This window comes from Protomyctophum bolini, assembly GCF_963924005.1.
Source record: "Protomyctophum bolini genome assembly, chromosome: 16".
Classification (NCBI taxonomy): Eukaryota; Metazoa; Chordata; class Actinopteri; order Myctophiformes; family Myctophidae; genus Protomyctophum; species Protomyctophum bolini.
This window is the reverse complement of record NC_137877.1, coordinates 37,209,939-37,228,396: the sequence shown is the minus strand read 5'-3', so window position 1 is coordinate 37,228,396 and position 18,458 is coordinate 37,209,939. Positions and strand designations below refer to the sequence as shown.

At 44.5% G+C, this 18,458-nt stretch overlaps 1 protein-coding gene across 1 annotated transcript in view; it reads right to left on the bottom strand.

The window, feature by feature from the left end:
- Positions 1-550: 550 nt before the first annotated feature.
- The window catches only part of ints6 (integrator complex subunit 6), a 36,628-nt gene continuing 18,720 nt past the window's right edge, over positions 551-18,458 (bottom strand). Inside the window, exons 7-18 of the mRNA XM_080786606.1 lie at positions 17,570-17,721; positions 15,472-15,624; positions 13,366-13,498; positions 10,691-10,785; positions 10,324-10,434; positions 9,209-9,430; positions 6,934-7,060; positions 6,269-6,411; positions 5,568-5,769; positions 4,345-4,872; positions 4,124-4,217; positions 551-3,685 (exon numbers count right to left, since the gene is read on the bottom strand). Of these exons, the coding sequence (XP_080642732.1) occupies positions 3,592-3,685; positions 4,124-4,217; positions 4,345-4,872; positions 5,568-5,769; positions 6,269-6,411; positions 6,934-7,060; positions 9,209-9,430; positions 10,324-10,434; positions 10,691-10,785; positions 13,366-13,498; positions 15,472-15,624; positions 17,570-17,721 (2,054 nt within the window). The 3' untranslated portion in view covers positions 551-3,591. The remainder of the gene's footprint in view (positions 3,686-4,123; positions 4,218-4,344; positions 4,873-5,567; positions 5,770-6,268; positions 6,412-6,933; positions 7,061-9,208; positions 9,431-10,323; positions 10,435-10,690; positions 10,786-13,365; positions 13,499-15,471; positions 15,625-17,569; positions 17,722-18,458) is intronic.

Below are 18,458 nucleotides of genomic sequence, written 5' to 3'. Positions count from 1 at the left end.
GGTGGGTCCGGAAGACACTTCAGTAAGAGGGACAATATATATATATATATTTTGTATATATCTGTAAATAAATTTTTAATACGCGTGTTGTTTTTACAACTAAGTGTTTTGGTCCTTTCTTCATCTAATGGAAATGTTTAGGCGGGAGAGAAATAATGGGACATGACAGGAGTTTGACAGAATGTGCATGAAATTGCACAAATTAATTAAATATTCTTTCCATATTACACACAAATGTCTATTTCAACAATATTCAACTGCTTAAAAAGTCACTGGAACATTTTCAGATGGGGGTTGGTGGCCAATTACATATATTTTTGGGGGTCCTTGAAATGAAAATGCTTGAGAACGACTGACTGATTTAGAAGACATAGAATGTCACACAGTATTTGAACATTTACAGCCTGCACTTTCAGAAGCTGTAAGAACTGAGACATGGCCTACATTGGTCACATTCAATCAGATCCCATCACACACTGCACATTTATTACCCCTGTAATATTTTACCCCAGTAATACATTAGAAACGAGACACAAATGAATCGCAGCCGTACAGAACAACGTGACACTTTATTTACATGGCCCTTCACAGTGTAAAATAGAAGCTTTTATTCATGGAAATACTTACAAAAAGGCCTTTTCCACTGAACATTCTCTTTAAATAGTACTCTAAGGTTATTTACATCTTTACAGTGTATTCAAAATACTCTCTTTTGGTAGCATCCTCTTCACAAACAAAGACAAGTATGGCAGATTTGGTCCCTGTCCAAGGAAGGGGGGGAAGGGAGTGGAAGAGAGCTGCCCCTCTGAATCTCAAATCAACCCCCTGTCCTAGTCCTCTGTCAGAATGTAGGCTCGACCAATATACTCACTGCTCAATTTAGTTAAATAACTTATTTTTTGTTTTGCTTATTTGTTTCTTTTAACTTTTAACACTGGCGTCCCCATTTTTGGGAAAACATTTAAATGGGGCATAAATTGGTTAACTTACATTAAATAAGCCATTTCAAAAGTGTATTAAATGTATGAAGACAAGGTGTTGGTTTGAGATTCAGTGGAGGGAAAACAAAAAAGGAGTTAAGATGGGAGTTAAATATTTGGCAGCTACCAGCACACAGGACAAATTGGCATCCAAAACCTAAGTCCCCCCCCTAGAGGGGACATTTTGTCTCCCAGAGAGGGGACATTTTGTCTCCCAGAGAGGGGACATTTAGTCCCCCCAGAGAGGTGACATTTTGTCCCCCCAGAGAGGGGACATTTTGTCTCCCAGAGAGGGGACATTTTGCTATTTGCATAACAACCGTTTTGAGATAACAAAGGTGGAATTATGTGGTAATACTAGTGCCATTGTTATTGCTTCACCGTGATGCGTTCCTGAGCTATGGTCCCTGTACTGTATATCAACATTTACACCAGCCCTGTTCAAAAAATGATTCCCCTTTTTAAATTTGTATTGAGTATTTATGAAATACTAAATTGTTAAAGACAAAGTTATACCAAAACCAGTTGAAACACTGAACTAGAACATTATACAATATCACTTCTGTCTCCGGGCAGAAAACAAGATATTCTTTCCCCTCAAGGGGCATCAAAACAACTACTTTTCTTGAATGACGAACAAACAAATCCAAAACAATGAATTGTCTTCATTGTCGGCAATGACCATCTTGAAAGTTGTGCCTGTTGCGGCTGTATGGAGACAGTTACGGAGTGCTTTTCTCTTAACCACTTTCACCCTGACATCCCCAAAATAGCCGATCTCGTGAGCTTGTAGATCTGCTAATTTCTTTATCTATTATTATAATTGTTTTTTATTTTTTTTATTTTTTTTATAAGGCGTAAGTGGTTAATGGAGTGGTAAAAAGCAATGTCCAAAAAATATCACCAGTCAAACCATTGATATTTTTAGACAGTTTTCCCCCAAAAAGTAAAAGACCCCATTTTTTTGGGGGGGGGGGGGGTCTTAACTTGAAACTCAGCACAAAATGAAGAAAGTCACTAAGTGAATCAAAACGGTGCCGAAACAAAACAATGTTGATGAGTGACCATGAACATCTCACTGCTTACAGTTTGCACTCGGCCCGGACTAATTCTTCCATTCATCAATGTTCTCTGTTCACTTTGAACTATCCTTTTGTCCATCCAGATTTCCACCTTTTTAACACTCAGATCGACCCACAGGTGAGTCTCGTGTGAAGTTTAAGTGCGCATGCACGCCGCCAAAACGGATCGTTTCCACGGATCAATATCGAAACCCTAAACCGGTGCACGGACGGACCAACAATTGTATTGTTTTAGCCGGCGTGCTACCTACAAGTGCTTCCTTCCATCAATTCTCCACCTGTAACAGTAACAATAACAACAATAATAATAATACAACTCACTCACTCACTCCACTTAATGGATCGATGAAGAACGGACTGGGAATCAACCAAGGACTACTAAATGAGGACGGGAAGCGAAGACCGTACGGTGGACTCCATGTTGCTCCCTGGAAGGAAAAACATACATGCACAATTGAGACCAAGGAAGCTGAACGCGGAAGTGTCAGCTGCATATAGCCCATTGCGCATGTTTCTTTCCTTCCAGGGAGCAACTTGGAGTCCACCGTACGGTCTTCCGGTCCTCATTTAATAGTCCTTGGAATCAACATAGGTTAACCAAATGAACCCTGGTGTCCCTTTATACAGGTTCTGTGCATGACTGTTAGTTCATCCTTTCCCAGGAGATGGCATTCCCGCGTCCCGTTCACACTAGTCCAGGTTCACAGGTTTGAACTGGAAACACGTGACGGTGTTTGTACGATTTCCACTTCAAATATGCTGCCTGAGCCAATCGAAACGAAGCTATGAGACATCGACCCGGAACCAAGGTTAATTAAATAAGGTTAGGAAACAAAGACTGTGAACCAGTGTTGCTCCCTGGAAGGAAAGAAACATATATGTGCAATTTGAGCTGAACGCGGAAGTGTTGGGCCGCATATAGCCCATTATTGCGCATGTTTCTTTCCTTCCAGGGAGCAACATGGAGTCCACCGTACGGGTCTTCGCTTCCTAACCTTATTTAATTAACCTTGCCCGGAAACAGGGAAGGGGAAAGCCACCTTCTGGGGAAAAGGAATTACAGTCATGCACACACACACACACACAGAAGAGCCTATTCTGGGGCAAGCATTTGGGCAAAAAAATAGCTGATCTATAAACCCCCCTCGATGCGTCGTGAGCTTCTAAGGTCAGCTACTTTCCCCAAATCGATTTGGTGTAGAGGGGACAAAAAAAAAGGAAGGGGGGGGGGGGGGGGGGGGGGACCTTGTAAAACCCCCTGGGGGACTCCCATCCAGTCAATGAAAGTATATACGGTTTCAGTGATTAAGTGGGGATATGTGTAAACCAATCCAAAAACACCTCCGATGACCAACACGAGGCACAGGGTCCAGTGACGGGGGAAGGAGAGTCTTGAAAGTTGGATGCCGTCTGCCGTGTCGCTGTGTGGGGGGATGGGGGGGGTCAGGGAGGATGGAAAGTTTGTTGGGTAGACACACGGGGTGTGTGTGTGCGTGTTCGTTTTTTTGGGGGGGGGGGAGGTGGGGGGCTCAGAGCGCGTCCAAGTGGTTCATGTTGTTGGATCTGTTGTGGATCTCTTCTAGAAAGTTCTCCAGCTGCTCAATGAGAACACGCTTCTTGAACCTGTTACGGAAACAAAAAGATAACGATAACAAAAGATTAAGTTACATTTCTGGGCACATATGGTTAAATAAGCCACTGGGGCTGATTACATTTAAGCAAAGAAATAATAGCTTGTAAAAAATAAAAAATAAAATGCTTGCATGATGGAAAAAAGATTGAGGGGGGAAAAAAAAAGCTAGTCAATGTCTCCACAGATGATTTGTTCCAGAACAAAGCTCCAGGACATGAGACTGCTATTTATATTAAGGAAGTTCCTGAAGGGAGAAAAAAAAAAAGAAAAAGTCTTGGCAAAGATATTCAAGGAATACAGGATCCCAAAAGTCCAAACACACGCTTCCAAGCCAATGCCCCTCAAGGTGAAGTTGTTTTGACAGCCCTATATTTAAAAGGCAACACAATATACTTGTACAGTAAAGGTGAAGGTTAAAGCCGCCGCACCTGGCCGCCTCTTTGATGATGTTCTGGAGGAAGATGAGCCGCGTATCCAGACTTCCCTGGATCTGCTTCAGGAAATAGAAGATCTTCTCGTAGTCTGTACAAAACGAGGAGGAGAAGGAATGAGTGAGCAGCGCAGCACCGGGGCCCACAAGACTAGAGTACAGTTGTTTACAGAAGCCTGCTAATGAGAGAGAGAGAGACAGGTGTGATTTGTTACTTACGTCTGCCGGGTTTCCTGATCTCCTTGGTGATGAGCGCCCTCAGCTCGTTGTTGAGCTCCAGGCTCTCCGTGTTCATCTGCTTCTTCAGCGCGGTGGGCGACAGGTAGCGCGGCGGCCGGTGCTCCGGCGACATGCCCTCCGTCTCCTCCTCGCTGCTCTGCTGCTGCAGCTGCTCCACGCCCCCCCGGTCGTTGTCGTCACCACCGCCACCGCCACCGCCGTCCCCCCCCTCCTCCCTCCTCTCCTCCTCCTCCTCGTCGTCGTCGTCCTCCTCCAGCCCGCTGTGCTGCTGCTGGTGGTGGTGGTCCGAGGGGTGGTCCGGGGAAGCCATGGTGTGGTTCTGGTTCTCCTGGGGTTCTCCGGGGTCTCCGCCGCCGCCGCCGCCGCCCGTGCCTGGCGGCCCTGCAGGGGGGTCCTCCACCTCAGAGGTGGTGCCGTCCATCGTCGGACTGTAGTGGTTCTCGCCGAAGTGGTTGATCATGAATTCCGCAGGTTCTGGGGAACTCCCGTCGTTGCTGCTGTCCACATCTAGGCGGAGGAGTCAACAGAAACATATTGTTCTGAGTTAATTTGACTCTTCAACAACGAAAGGGACAGTCGACGTTATTTTTGATTATTATAAAGATTGTCGTCCGATATATACAGGGAAGCTACAGAGGTCGAACAAACATTGAATGAATGTGATTCATGATAAAAGTGAGGTTAATGCTTGGGCTTTTGAAGACCGTAATTCATCTCGTAGACCCCCCCCCCAATCCAACCCATTGATGCCGAGTGCCAAGCAGGGAGGCATTGGGTCCCATTATTGTTACAGTCTTTTGGTATAATGACCCGGCCGGGGATCGAACTCCAACCTCCCAGTTTCAGGGCGGACACTCTAACCACAAGGCCACTGCTGACTGGTGATCTTCTATCTACTGCACCCATTTTTCACCCCTGTGTCAATTATCTAACGTGATCCTGGGCTCTACACACCCTCCGCCAACCTGGGGAGAGCAACGGACTGTGTCCAAGTCGCTCCTTTACACCTGACAAGGGGGGGAGATTCCCTGGTTGGACGTAGCGCGTGGAAGGAACACGTTAATCCAACCAGTTCAGGGAGGTAGTTTAGAGACCAGGATTGCTGCATGTTTTTTGTGAGGGTATACCTACCCTAGGGGGACACGGGGAGGAGAACATGCAAACTCCACATAAGAAAGTGGAAGAAGTGACATTTTCAGTACCGATGTCACCAGCTGTAGGTCGAGGGCTGGCGGGCGGGCTGACCGGAGGGGTGTAGGCTCTGCCCAGGCGCAGCAGAGGGGACATGCACCGACGTCTCTTGGGCCCGCCGCCGGGCAGGTTGTTGTTCTCCATCATGGGCCTCTTGTTGCCCTTGTTCTGGGGGCCGGTCACAAACTCATCCGCCTCGTCGATCATCATGCCCTGTGAGAGAGACGGCGGCAAAACACCACGACACAATGACTACACAGCTGATCGTTATTACGACAATTAGTCCTGCGCAGCTGGACGAAAGCACAACTGGTTAATCACTGCTTGCCTCTACCGTTGTAGTTTTATACTATACTGTACAATAATATATGTACAGCACGTATATGAGAATTAAGAAGGCATAACGCAGTCATTTATATTTGATAAATATTCATCCAAGTGTTGTAACTGTGAGTTTTTGCATTTTCCCATGTAAGTCTAAGGGAATATTAATTCACTAAAAAAATCATTATTAACTAACAATTTGTTAATTTGAAAAAAGGGCTTCGATAAGACCTCCGTAATATTCTCGTCAATGCCTGTGTGAAAAGTTGGAGCGATTGGTGCAGCCAGTGAGGAGCTACGACAGTGTTTCAGACAGACAGACATTGAGTGAATTACAGTATGATTTGTATTAATAGTAAACATTAAACCTAAACACACACACACACACCTTTTTGTCCAGTTTGAAGGGGTTTCCAAACGTGTGCAGGCGTTTGGGCTGCTCGGGGTCTGCGTCTCGGAGGGGCTGGGGAGCGGCTTTGAGGAAGTCCTGATAGTTTCCCATCTGCGCTATTGGCACGCTGTGGAGCTGGTCTGGAACGCACCGCAACCACGACCATTTAACACTGTTGCTTTTGTCGACTAAAACTAAGACGAAAAATGTTCGTCGACTACTTTTTTTCACTGACGAAAACGACATGGAAACTAAATGAAAACTAAGCTTGAATTTCGTCAACAGCTATAAACTAGACTAAAATGCTAGGAAGGGGACTACTAGTGGACAAGAGATCCAGTACAAGTCATTTTACACTTGGTTGCATGCTGAGAATAGCAGATCTACAAGCTCACAACATGTGTCGCTGCGATGCGGTGTGAACTTGTAGATCGGCTATTTTCAGCAAGTGTAAAATCAGTCATTACGACGGCATCAAGGCCTGCCAAAATACATTTTAGTCGACTACAATCTTATGACATTTTTAGTCGACTGAAACTAGCAAGTTATATAATGAAAATGGACCGGAATTAGGATTTTAAATTTATACACAAAAGGTATCAACACCCCCCCCCCCCCCCCTCAACACACACACACACACACACACACACACACACACACACCTGGGTCGTGTCCCCTGAGGGTACAGACGGTGGTGTTGAGCAGGTTCCTCCTCATGCGGCTGAGCTGGTCCAGCAGGTGGCTGCGGGGGATGTCGTAGGGGTTCCTGAAGCTCTGTGGCTTCAGACTCTGTGGCGTGGGACGACGACAACACAGAGTTATAGACCCCAGACCAGATTTCAGACAGTTTTCTGGAAAACCCTATGTTTCTAATGTCAGTGGTGCTCAATATGTCATGTCAAGGACCCCAGAAATTATATGTAATAGGCCGCCGACCAGTTCCAGGCACCTCCCCGGAAGCAAAGATTTCAGTTAAAAAAGTTCGCTCTCAAAGAAAATATATTGAAAGATTTGCACCACGTTTTCACGATTTTTCAAAAATAGCAGACCTGCAAGCTCGTAGCCCAGTCCCAGCTCCGAACCAGTCCCAGCTCCGACCAGTAGGGACTAGTAGGCCGAGCGCTTCAGCGTTTGGAGAGAGCCTCCCTGGGGGGGGGCTTGGTGGTTGAAAAAACCCACTGAACTAAAGTATATAGAACTGTACAGCTGCAGGATGAATATAGAATATACAGTCCCCCAACAGCTGTCTGAAAGTGCAAACCATTTGTTTCTCCAGGCAACTTTCCCAATGTGCTACATAATGAAGTGGTTACGCCGTCTCATTATCGAGGTAGCAGTGTAGCTTCGAGGTTTTGAAAAAGTGGGTTTGCATCAGCCCGGGGAAAAGGTCTATGATTCAAATCCCTGGCCATCTGGGGGAAAAACATGAGCTGCATGGTCTGGTGCAGCAGAAAACACTCTCTTCCCGAGGCGGGGTTGGCGAAAGGGCCTCTCTCTGTGTGGAGTTTGCATGTTCTCCCCGTGTCCCCTAGGGTAGGTATACCCTCACAAAAAAACATGCAATAATCCTGGTCTCTAAAACTGCCTCCCCCTGGCCAGCCGGGGCGCCTGATGGGAGGGGAAAGGAACTGGTCGGAATAACGTGTTCCTTCCAGGCGCTACGTCTGCCCGGGGAAAACTCTCCCCCGTCAGGTGAAAAGAAGAAGCTTGGACTCCTCATGCATAGAACGAAGCATGAGGTCAGTCCGCTGCGTGTCTAAAGTACCAGGTCTTATTACCGGTACTTGACTTAAGACCTGGATGGTCAATGCTACTCAGAATAGCCAAATGGCATTGATCACGCCTCCAGGTCTTAAGTTAAGTAATAAGGCCTGGTACTTAAGACACGCAAAATACAGCCCACAGACCCTTTCTGAAACCAGTCCCTTGACTTGAAGTGCTCTCGGGAGGTTCCCTCGTCAGGAAGTGCCCCTCCAGCTGAATCAAGTTCCCTTGATTAGGGTGCTGGGTATAAAAAACTGTTGGAAATACACTCGCCCTCCTTGTGAAGAAACAGACACCATTTGTTGCCATGGTTACCATCATGCAATTGTGTTACCGTACCTGTTATTTTGTTTGTACAGTTATATTGCATTGCATCGTGTATGTTTGTGTGACATGTGTATTTCATTAATGTGGATAAAGGAAATACAGCATGACTGTCATATACATCCATGGTGTACAAATCATTGTGTTAAAAGTTGTTTTGTTTGTGTGGTTTCATTTATAGTTTTTCACGGTGGGGTAAATAAAGAGCCCTTGTGAACATCAGTTGGAGCGTTGTCTATTCTGCATCAGATGAAGATTGTTTAGGAGGAGTTTATTTATCATTTATTTGTACTTTCATTTGTAGGTCGCGGTTTCCATGCGGACAGAGAGCAGGGCTGCACAAGGCAATCGAGTCTAGATCGGCACAGACTCGCTCTTGAGGGCTTCATAAGCCACTTCCACTCAAGGCTGCTTGGTTTCGGACGACACTTAATATGGCGCAGCCTCGCGCGAACGCGCATATCGAGGGCAAGTGTGTAGGGCGAGTGTCGAGGAGCTGGTTTCAGACAGGGGGATACACTCCTCTCTCTCTCTGTCGCTCTAAATAATTAGTCTCATGTCGCGCAGCTGTGTCTAGTTTCTCCCGGCGGATCCTGCCGGGAGCTGCCTATATGCCACAGAAAGCATAGGTGGACCCTGTTGTGATAAGAGATAAGACTGCACCCTGCGGGGACGCAAGGGGTTCTAAAATAAAGATGGCTGACTGAGAACGCCAGGACCGGTCTCTCTGAATATTATCTTAATATTGCAGACCCCCCCAGGCTAGTGGAACACCGGGTCGAGGACAACTAGAAAGGATCTGAAAAAAGCATGACGTGACGTACAGTAGCAGCAGACAGTTTTAGTTACCTTGTTGAGCAGAGCCAGGTGAAAACCCTGGAACTCCTTGGGGTTGAGCTCGGCGAGCTGTGCCGCGGGCGCCTCCCCCGTGATGGTCTGCAGCAGCTGGGTGAAGTCCTTGCGCTGGGCCAGCGAGATGCCGCCGCCCCCCCGCCATCGCACCTTGATGCCCGGATCCGGAAGCGGCTTCTTGCCGATGGACGCTATCAGTCGGTCGTACTCGATCTTCGTCTGTTGGGAAGAAGTGGGAACATGGACTCGTTTTAATAACCGCTTTAAAGCCATTCTGGACGTGGAACCTCTTTTGGTGTTTTAAAGTATTATTTTATACTTTAGCTGTTGAAAAATAGCAGCTCTACCAGCTCGTAGCGCGGCACAATTTTTTTAAGAATCGTGAAAATGCGGCACAAATCTTTGAATATATGCTTTCACAGCGAACGTTTTTAACTCAAATCTTTGCTTCTGGGGGGGGGGGGTCCCTGGAACAACATATTTTCAGATGGGGGTCGGAGGCCAAATACATATAATTTTGGGGGTCCTTGAAATGAAAATGTTTGAGAACGACTGACATAGACAGAAAACCGTCTGTTTTAGAAATCATTTGTAGAATCGGCCTCAGGCCTAAATGGGCCGATTCTACCCGATTCTACAAATGCCTTCTAAATTCAGTAGTCCTCAAACGATTTCGTGCCGCGGACCCCCAAAAGGATATGTATTTTGGGACGTGCACCACCATGGATCAACGCCAATGGTGGTTTTTGTGTTAACTTTGTGAGATATCATGTGTAAGTAAGTAGCCTTGCCGAGCCATGAGGCCAGGAGCCTATCTCCTGTTTCTGTAGCGTGAGGCAGCTTGATGTACAAGTACACCCCCTGGACATAACGCAAGTATGTCGCAGGGACTTACACCCCCCAATCCAACCCTTGATGAGTGTCAAGCAGGGAGGCATTGGGTCCCATTTTTACAGTCTTTGGTATGACCCGGCCAGGGATCGAACCACCAACCTCCCAGTCTCAGGGCGGACACTCTAACCACAAGGCCACTGAGCTGGTGTCATGTGTCCGTCACCGTAAAACATCGGTGTTACACAGCCGTACGGGTGAATGTCACCGTCCAAACCCACCTGTTGCATGAGCTTCTTGAGGTAAGAGACGACACTGTAACTCAGGCCGTACTCCATGTTGTCCGCCAGCAGGTTGGGAGCACCCATGATCCTCAGGGCCTTCCTCAGAGACTACGGAGAAGAAGAACACACACACACACTCACTTAATAAATGCACTGAAATTCTCCTCCAAACGCATCAATTCACACAGGATTTGGGGCCTTTATCACAGAAAGAAAAAAAAGTTGTGATGCAAGGGTTATGTAATCCCAATGCAAAAATACACAGTATATTCTTATAAATTAATGACAGTATTGAGAAAAACCTTAAAAAAGGTTTGCGCGGTTAACAGATAACAGACATTTTTTTGCTGCCAACTCTACTCACCCCAAAGTAATATGGAGGCATGGTCTTCAGGTAGTTCTCAAAAGACTGCCGCCATTTGATGGTAGGCTTGAACTTGTGCACTTTGATCAAGTCATCTGGGATAATAATAATAATAATAATAAAACGTTATTTGTATAGCATACATAACGAATGTGCAGCTCAAAGTGCTTTACAGAGCAATACAGAAAAATGAATAAAAGCAAAAGGCATAAAACATTCAAATAACAGCAGTGAATAAGACAATACAGTGAGGACATGAATAACCATCCAAGGACAACAAGGATTTAAAAATCTCAACTAAAAAGCAATAGTGTAGAAATAGGTCTTGAGCTGTGCTCTAAAAGATGTCTACAGAGGCTGCCTGTCGAAGGTACAGTGGGAGTTGGTTCCATGCCGTCGGGCCTGTAGAAACACGGTGAAGCAGAAAGCTGCCGCACTGTGTTTTTTTAGTTGCCATTTCTTGTAAGCACATTGAGCAGGCCAGCAGTGTAGGGACCTGAGGGCGCAGTTTGGGAGGCAGGCAGTCATAGACAAATACACAGAGAGGTCCCAGTGGTTGCAGCCATTGCCAGCCAAGTAATTTCCTGTAGATGGCGCCAACACAGCTGCAGTGTGAAAATAAGTCATTCCTACTACTACAGTGAATGTGAAAGTGACTAGTCTGCTCACTACTCTTTTACTTGCTTTTTTACCAACACTCCAACAGTAGTGGCAACATTCAACTTTGGAGAGAAACGGAATGTCAAATTACGAGCGCCCGCCCGAATTTCGTTGCGCATAAAGTAGTGCGTCTCGGATGAAGCAGTGAAAGATACATAACGTCGGTCCTACCCAGTCTTTCTGCTTTATTTTAATTTATTAACAGCAATAATTTTCCACTACTGTTGGAGCAGCCATAAACTACACAGGTAAGTCCTGATGTTCTGGGCATCTTTGTGAAGTTAGTGTTCGTAAAAAAAGCAGGTAATAGAGTAGCCCTGAAACATGACTGCCATGATGATTATCATGAGTCATGACGTAACTGCACCCTATTTTTGGCGCTCGCTGCATTTACAAGATTTCCGTACATATAAACATTCAGATTTCAAATATAAAGTACTCACAATTTGTCCCACGAGTGTTAGTTAGTAGCAGCACCAGCGATTAGAATTGCTGCATCCCGCGTTGTTTAATAAAAAGCATTTTTGTCCGAGCGCCCCGGCTACTTTTTTCAAACGGGGTTCGTTTGGGAAATCCACAGTTGCACACCGGGAGCGCACTCGCCTATTAGTCTGTATTGGCAGGGCGGTCAGAGTACCTATATCGAACACACCGAGTGCCACCCTCCTCCCGACCGATAGGGGCGCGTAGTTGAAAGCCAATGGGAAAATAACAGCTCGGATAAAAATGCTTTTTTATTAAACAACGCGGGATGCAGAAATTCTAATCGCTGGAGCTGCTACTAACTAACACCCGTGGGACAAATTGTGAGTACTTTATATTTGAAATGTTTATATATATACGGAAATCTTGTAAATGCAGCGAGCGCCAAAAACAGGGTGAAGTTGCTTCATGACTCTCGTATGAATACGAGAGTCATGAATCATGGCTAGTAATAGAGTAACGTGAGCAGATCAGTCACTATTCCCATTCACTGTGTAATATAGCAGCCATGTTGGCTCTGCCTACAGATAATCCCTGGGCACCCGTCTGTGGATTTGTCTATAGGTAGGAAAGTGCGAGACCATTGAGAGCTTTATAAACAAAGTCAAAGATTTTTTTTAATCAATACTAAAAACAACCGGGAAGCTAAAACTGGAGTAATTTACGTTCTCTCATCTTAGATTTAGTTTAAAACTCCTGGCTGCCGCATTTTTTAACAAGTTGTAATTTGTCCGTCGTTTTCTTTGGCAGGCCAGAAAAAAAGTGCAACAAAAGTGGATTGCATCAAGTCGAGAGAAAACAAAGGCGTGGGATCGGCGTTTTTTTCCATCGTCCAACGACAGAGATAGGCTCTAATTCGCGAAATATTTCTAAGGTGAAAAAAGGCAATCCTTTTTGATGGGATGAAGAAAAGAATGAGTCAAATTTTTTTGGGGGAAAGAAACCTTATCAAGCAGTCATCACTGACGACTAGACGATAAGACGTCTACACCTTAGAAAATGCATAACAGACAAATCTGAAGTTCAAAATACAAATTAGAACCACTTTTTTTTAATAGGCGTTCTACAAGCTCAGATGTTGCAACGCAACACGTTGTGAGCTTGTGGCAGATAGTCTCTTTTCACCTAACCTCGCGTCACCAGGCTTTCCTCCTCCTCCTCGGTAAGCCCGGTCTGTGTTACAACATTGCTGTGTGGAAGAAGAATCATCCGGAAACTTCCTTTTCCCTCAAACAATAAAAGCTCTTGTAGGCTGCAGCTTTTATTGAGAAAAAAGAAAATCGGTTTGACGGGGAAAGGAAGTTTCCGGATGACTGACGACTACAACATGACGTAGCGATATCATCCACTCCCGACCAGATCATAAACCACGAAAAGGAACGCTACCCAGGCTACTTTTCACCGTGTTATGGAACCACAGAATAGGGATGCAAGGTGTCAAATCAATGTGTTCAAGGCGCAGATGCTAATCATTTACATTATTCACGCGGTGTGGCCAAATATATATAAATATATATATAAGAAAGCCTTACCCAGCAGTGGAAGCAGCACGGGGTAATTATAGGGCATGACAAACAGGTTGACACAGTTGAGGGCTGTACTGGCCTTGAGGTAGCCAAAGGGCTGACCCAAGTCACTGTACTTGGCACTGTTACACACGAACACCTGCAGGGGAAGAAAGAAACAAAAAAGACACAAGACAAAACGATAAGCAGTAGCAAAACGGTAAATAGAGCATGCACATCCACTCTAGCCCGGGTGCTGGACAAAATGGCAGTACAAGAGAAAGAAATAGAGTCCGCAACACTGGTTAAGGAATAACTCGGCAATCCCCAGTGATCGAAACGTTGAATTAACCATTTTGGGGCGGGAACCTATTTTGGTGTTTTGAAGCATTATGTTATACTTTAGCTATTGGAAAATAGCAGTTCTACAAGCTCGTAGCACGGCAGCGCTACGAGCTTGTATGTGCTATTATTTTTAAATCGTGAAAATGTGCCGCAAATTTGGAATATATATATTCTTTCAGAGCGAACGTTTAAAAAAAAAAAAAAAGATTTAAAAATCTTTGCTTCTGCTCCCTGGACCAACATATTTTCAGATGGGGGTCGGCGGCACATTACATATATTTTTAGGGGCTCCTTGACTTGGAAATGTTTGAGAACGACTGACATCGAAACATAGGGTTTTTTCAGAAAACTGTCTTAGGATTTAGAAGGCATTCGTAGAATCGTCCTCAAATGGGTTAATAAACCAGTGGAGCCGAGTTATTCAACAGTTATGCAACAGTGTTGCGGACTCTATTTATTTCGCTAGATAAGCAGTAGACCACTCCGTTAAAATCCAAAGGGTTAAGTATTACTCCGAGAGTGAAGTTTCCACTTTTACACTTGTGACCTGGGAGTTGTAGAGGATGAGTTTCATTTTGTTTTCTACTGTCCACTATACCATGATTTAAGAAACTCTTTATTTGATAAAATTCAGGATAAGAACCCAGATTTGTTTTGGATATCTGAATGTTTTATGTTAAATTGGTTGTTCAGCAATGACGTTTTTGTTTTAGGAAAATTCATAGAGAAGGCAGTTACGTTGGAGAACGATGTATCCATAAGTAACTGTCTATGTATTTTGTTTATGATGTATCACTGTGTATGTAAACTTTTGTGAGTGTCCTGTAAGCCCGTGCTTACAAGACACTGTAGTACTGTGTAGGACACTTTAATAAAAACTCTATCTATGTATCTTTACACCTAGCAAAAGTAAAAATGTCACTGATCTATGGATTTATTTTTCTGCCCCTTGTACGTCATCATCACTCTCGGGCAGTAAGTAACCTTGTATATTTAATCTGTAAATTAATGCCCTACTTGGTCGCATGACACTGTTGCGTAACAGTAGCAAAAATAGCTGATCTAAATACAGAACATAATTTAAAAGAAAATGTTGCTTATATAAAACTATGCCCAAAATAGGGACGCCAGGATGAAAGTGGTTAAGTCACGTCTGTGTGTTTATTTGTATAACAATAACTACATTGGAGCTTTTCTCCATTTCCTGAAGGGTTCTGGTGTTGACCCATTTAGGCCTGACCTCAAAATAAAGAAATATATATTCTAAATCCTCCAGTTTACTGAAATGAATATTTTCACGATTTTTCAAAAATAGCTGACCTACAAGCTCGTAGCGCGCCACACGGTGGTGCGCTACGAGCTTGTAGGTCTGATCTATATAGTATATAGAAGTAATATTTCGTAGACTAAAATTATAACGAATTTTTTTTTTTGCCTTTTTTCACTGACGAAAACTAAATGAAAACTATAATCTACGATGACTAAAACTAACAATTTTGTTGTCAACAAATAATTAAAAACTAGACTAAAATGTTAGGAAGGGGACTAGCGGACAAGAGATCCAATATAAGTCATTTTATACTGGGTCGCATGCTGAAAACGTTGTGGGCTTGTAGATCTGCTATTTTTAGCTTGTAGGTCTACTTTTGAAAAATCTAAGAACGACTGACATAGAAACATGGCTTTTTCAGAAAACTGTCATTTTCAAAGAATCTGATCTCAGGTCAGAATGGGCTAATACATATGCAGTCAAACAATCAACACTAATTGGGTGTTGGCCTGCCTTACCTGCCAGCAGGTGTGAGGAGACTTCCTCTCCAGGATGTACTGCGTGAGAGGCGACGGCTCCAGCTCGTACTTGTCAAAGGGCACCTTGTCTATCACCATGGGCTCAGCGTCCAGACAGGAGAAGCGGACGTGGGGATGGGCCGAGCGGGGGGGCTGTAGTGGGCACACAGGAGGGGGGAAAACAAATCAGACCAGTCTGAAGCGAGTGGCGCAACAGCACCCCCTATTGGTACTCTAAACATAGAGACATAGGTTAGGACATGGGGGACATTGCTGTTCCTTGGAGCGGTTGCACCACTTAAAAAAAGGGGAAGACGGTGCGCTCTTATTAGGACAGTGTTTTTTTCAGCTAGACACCCAAAAGTCTTGCCGTCTCCGCGGGAACCCAAGCGGTAATTAAAATACATAATGAATTGATTCACTTCAGCCCTCATCTCAAAAACAGTGAAAATAGCTCACAACACGCCACGTGACGATGCATTGAGTTTTAAGGTTTTAAAGCAATACAATAAAAGTGGTGCTGTACTGTACTTGTGCTGTACTGTACTGTACAAGCTCTCCACAATGGCCTGTGTGTGTGTGTGTGTTAGGCTGCGAAACAGTGACATTTGGTGGTCAACAAACACTATTTCCGTGCTTGGCTGGACAGACACGTACGTAAAGGGACACACATTGCCGACCCGTTTGTGTGTCACAAGAGGCAGACAACAGAAATACAGTATTACCACTGGACATTCATTCAGTCATCACCGATAGCCTTGATATAAACTTTATGTCAGTGAAAAAACGTGTTGAGGCAATATTGTTGTCGTCGTTACATGTTGTGTAGTGGCGCATTCAATTAATCGATATGGCAAATGGCAATATATCGAAAGTCCGGACGATAGGTGAATCGATCCGAGAGACTGCTGTATCGATATGGCAATAAATGAATTGTCTGGGTGACGCAGTGTTTTGCCAAACGTACCTCTGTTTAACGTTATCAAAGCCCGCCTTGGGAGTTGCAATGCACTCCCTTCCCATACAGAGCCCTTGTTTATTTTAATTTAAAGATCTCTGTGGGCCTGAAAGTGCTTTATTGTATTTGTGCAACATGGTCATTATTTTGAATAAAGGCTTAATCGAGACATATCGATATATATATATCGTATTGTTGCCTCTGTATCGTGATACATATCTATCGTGAAATAAGACACTGTCAGGGACAGACCCATGGGGCACAGACACATACATAGCCGTCTATTGGAGTGGTTGCACCATTCAAAAAATGGATAATCGAAGAATGGGAGCTGTGACGAGACAGGATAACAAACTGTCTACGTCAGTCTCTTAACGCACTTGAGCTGGAGATTCCTCCTCATAAAGTACAGTATAAACATCTCTCTATATGTACTGTATGTCTGTATGTATGTGAAAGCTGCATAGTGTCCGTGGCATGTGTTTAAAACATTCTGGGCGGGAAACCCTTTTGGTGTTTTAAGCATTAGGTTATGCTTTAGCTATTGAAAAATAGCAGATCTTCAAGCTCCTAGTGCGGCACCGAGTGCCGCGCTACGAGCTTGTAGATCTGCTATTTTTGAAAAGTCGCGGAAATGTGGCGCAAACCTTTGAATATATATTCTTTCAGAGCGAACGTTTTTAACTCAAATCTTTGCTGGAACAACATATTTTCAGATGGGGGTCCTCGGCCAAATACATATAATTTGTGGGGTCCTTGACATGAAATAGGTCTAAATGGGTTAACAGTGTCAGTGGAATGTGTTTAACACACAGGCAGCCTCCGACAGGCGGGTGTGGACATCCATAAACCTCATAGTCCATAACTCAAACATTATATACTGTGTATATATAATATGTTTATGTGTTTCCTTAAAAGGTAGTGTAAGTGTAAGTGAGCGTGCGTGAATGGGTGAATGTACAATCTCTGTAAAGCGCCTTGGATAAAGGCGCCATATAAATGCACCATTTACCATTTATGTTACAGTACACAACTTCACTATGGATAGAGGAATATCAATTACCTAAATAATTGAAATAAAACATAACACATAAAAACAGAGGCCCTGGTGACATCATTTAAGTCCACATTTCTGCTTACCAGCGTGGGGGAGTTCTGGTCTGGCCAGAAGGCTTCAGGGATGGGCCAGTGTCCAATAGGAACACCGGTCTTAGGGTTGGGCCGCACGTAGATGAGCTTGTGACAGCAGTGCCAGGTCTGCGGGCCTGGCTTCACCACCTCCGCTGGACAATCTGGACAGGCATGGAGAGACACACACACACACACACACACACACACACACACACACGCAGGCCAGTGAGAATGGCTTCATTTCAACTCTTTAACTACATCACCAATAGAGCGTCGCAGTCCCGCCCCCCCCTCGAGAGACCCAGAAAATAAATCCCCGTTCATTTTCCTCATAGACTTTTCAGAAAGTATTTATTTAAAGACGTTTACGCCGCGGACAAAGCCAATTCTTGTCGTGACAAATCATGACAATAAACACAATGTTTTGGACCAAACAAAATTAGAAAGTAGAAAAAAAACACTTTTTTTGTTGTTTTTCTTTGTAGTGAAACGAGTGATTATTTGTTTGGTCCAGAATATTGTGTTTGTCGTCGTGATTTGTCACGACTCGAGTTGGCTTCGTACGACGCTTAAAAGGTCTTTAAATAAATACGTTTTGAAAAGCCTATGGAGAAAATGAAGGGAGAATCGTTTCCTGGGCCACTCGTCGTTCTGAAAGGGGGCGGGACTGCAACGCTCTATAGAGCGTCGCAGTCCCGCCCCCTTTCATGACGACGACAGGCCCAAGGACTATTAAAAGAGGACAGGAAGCGAAGGCCGTACGGTGGACTCCATGTTGCTCCATGGAAGGAAAGAAAACATGCGCAATGGGCTATATGCAGCCCAACACTTCCGCCTTCAGCTTCCTTGGTCTCAAATGCACATGTTTCTTTCCTTCCATGGAGCAACATGGAGTCCA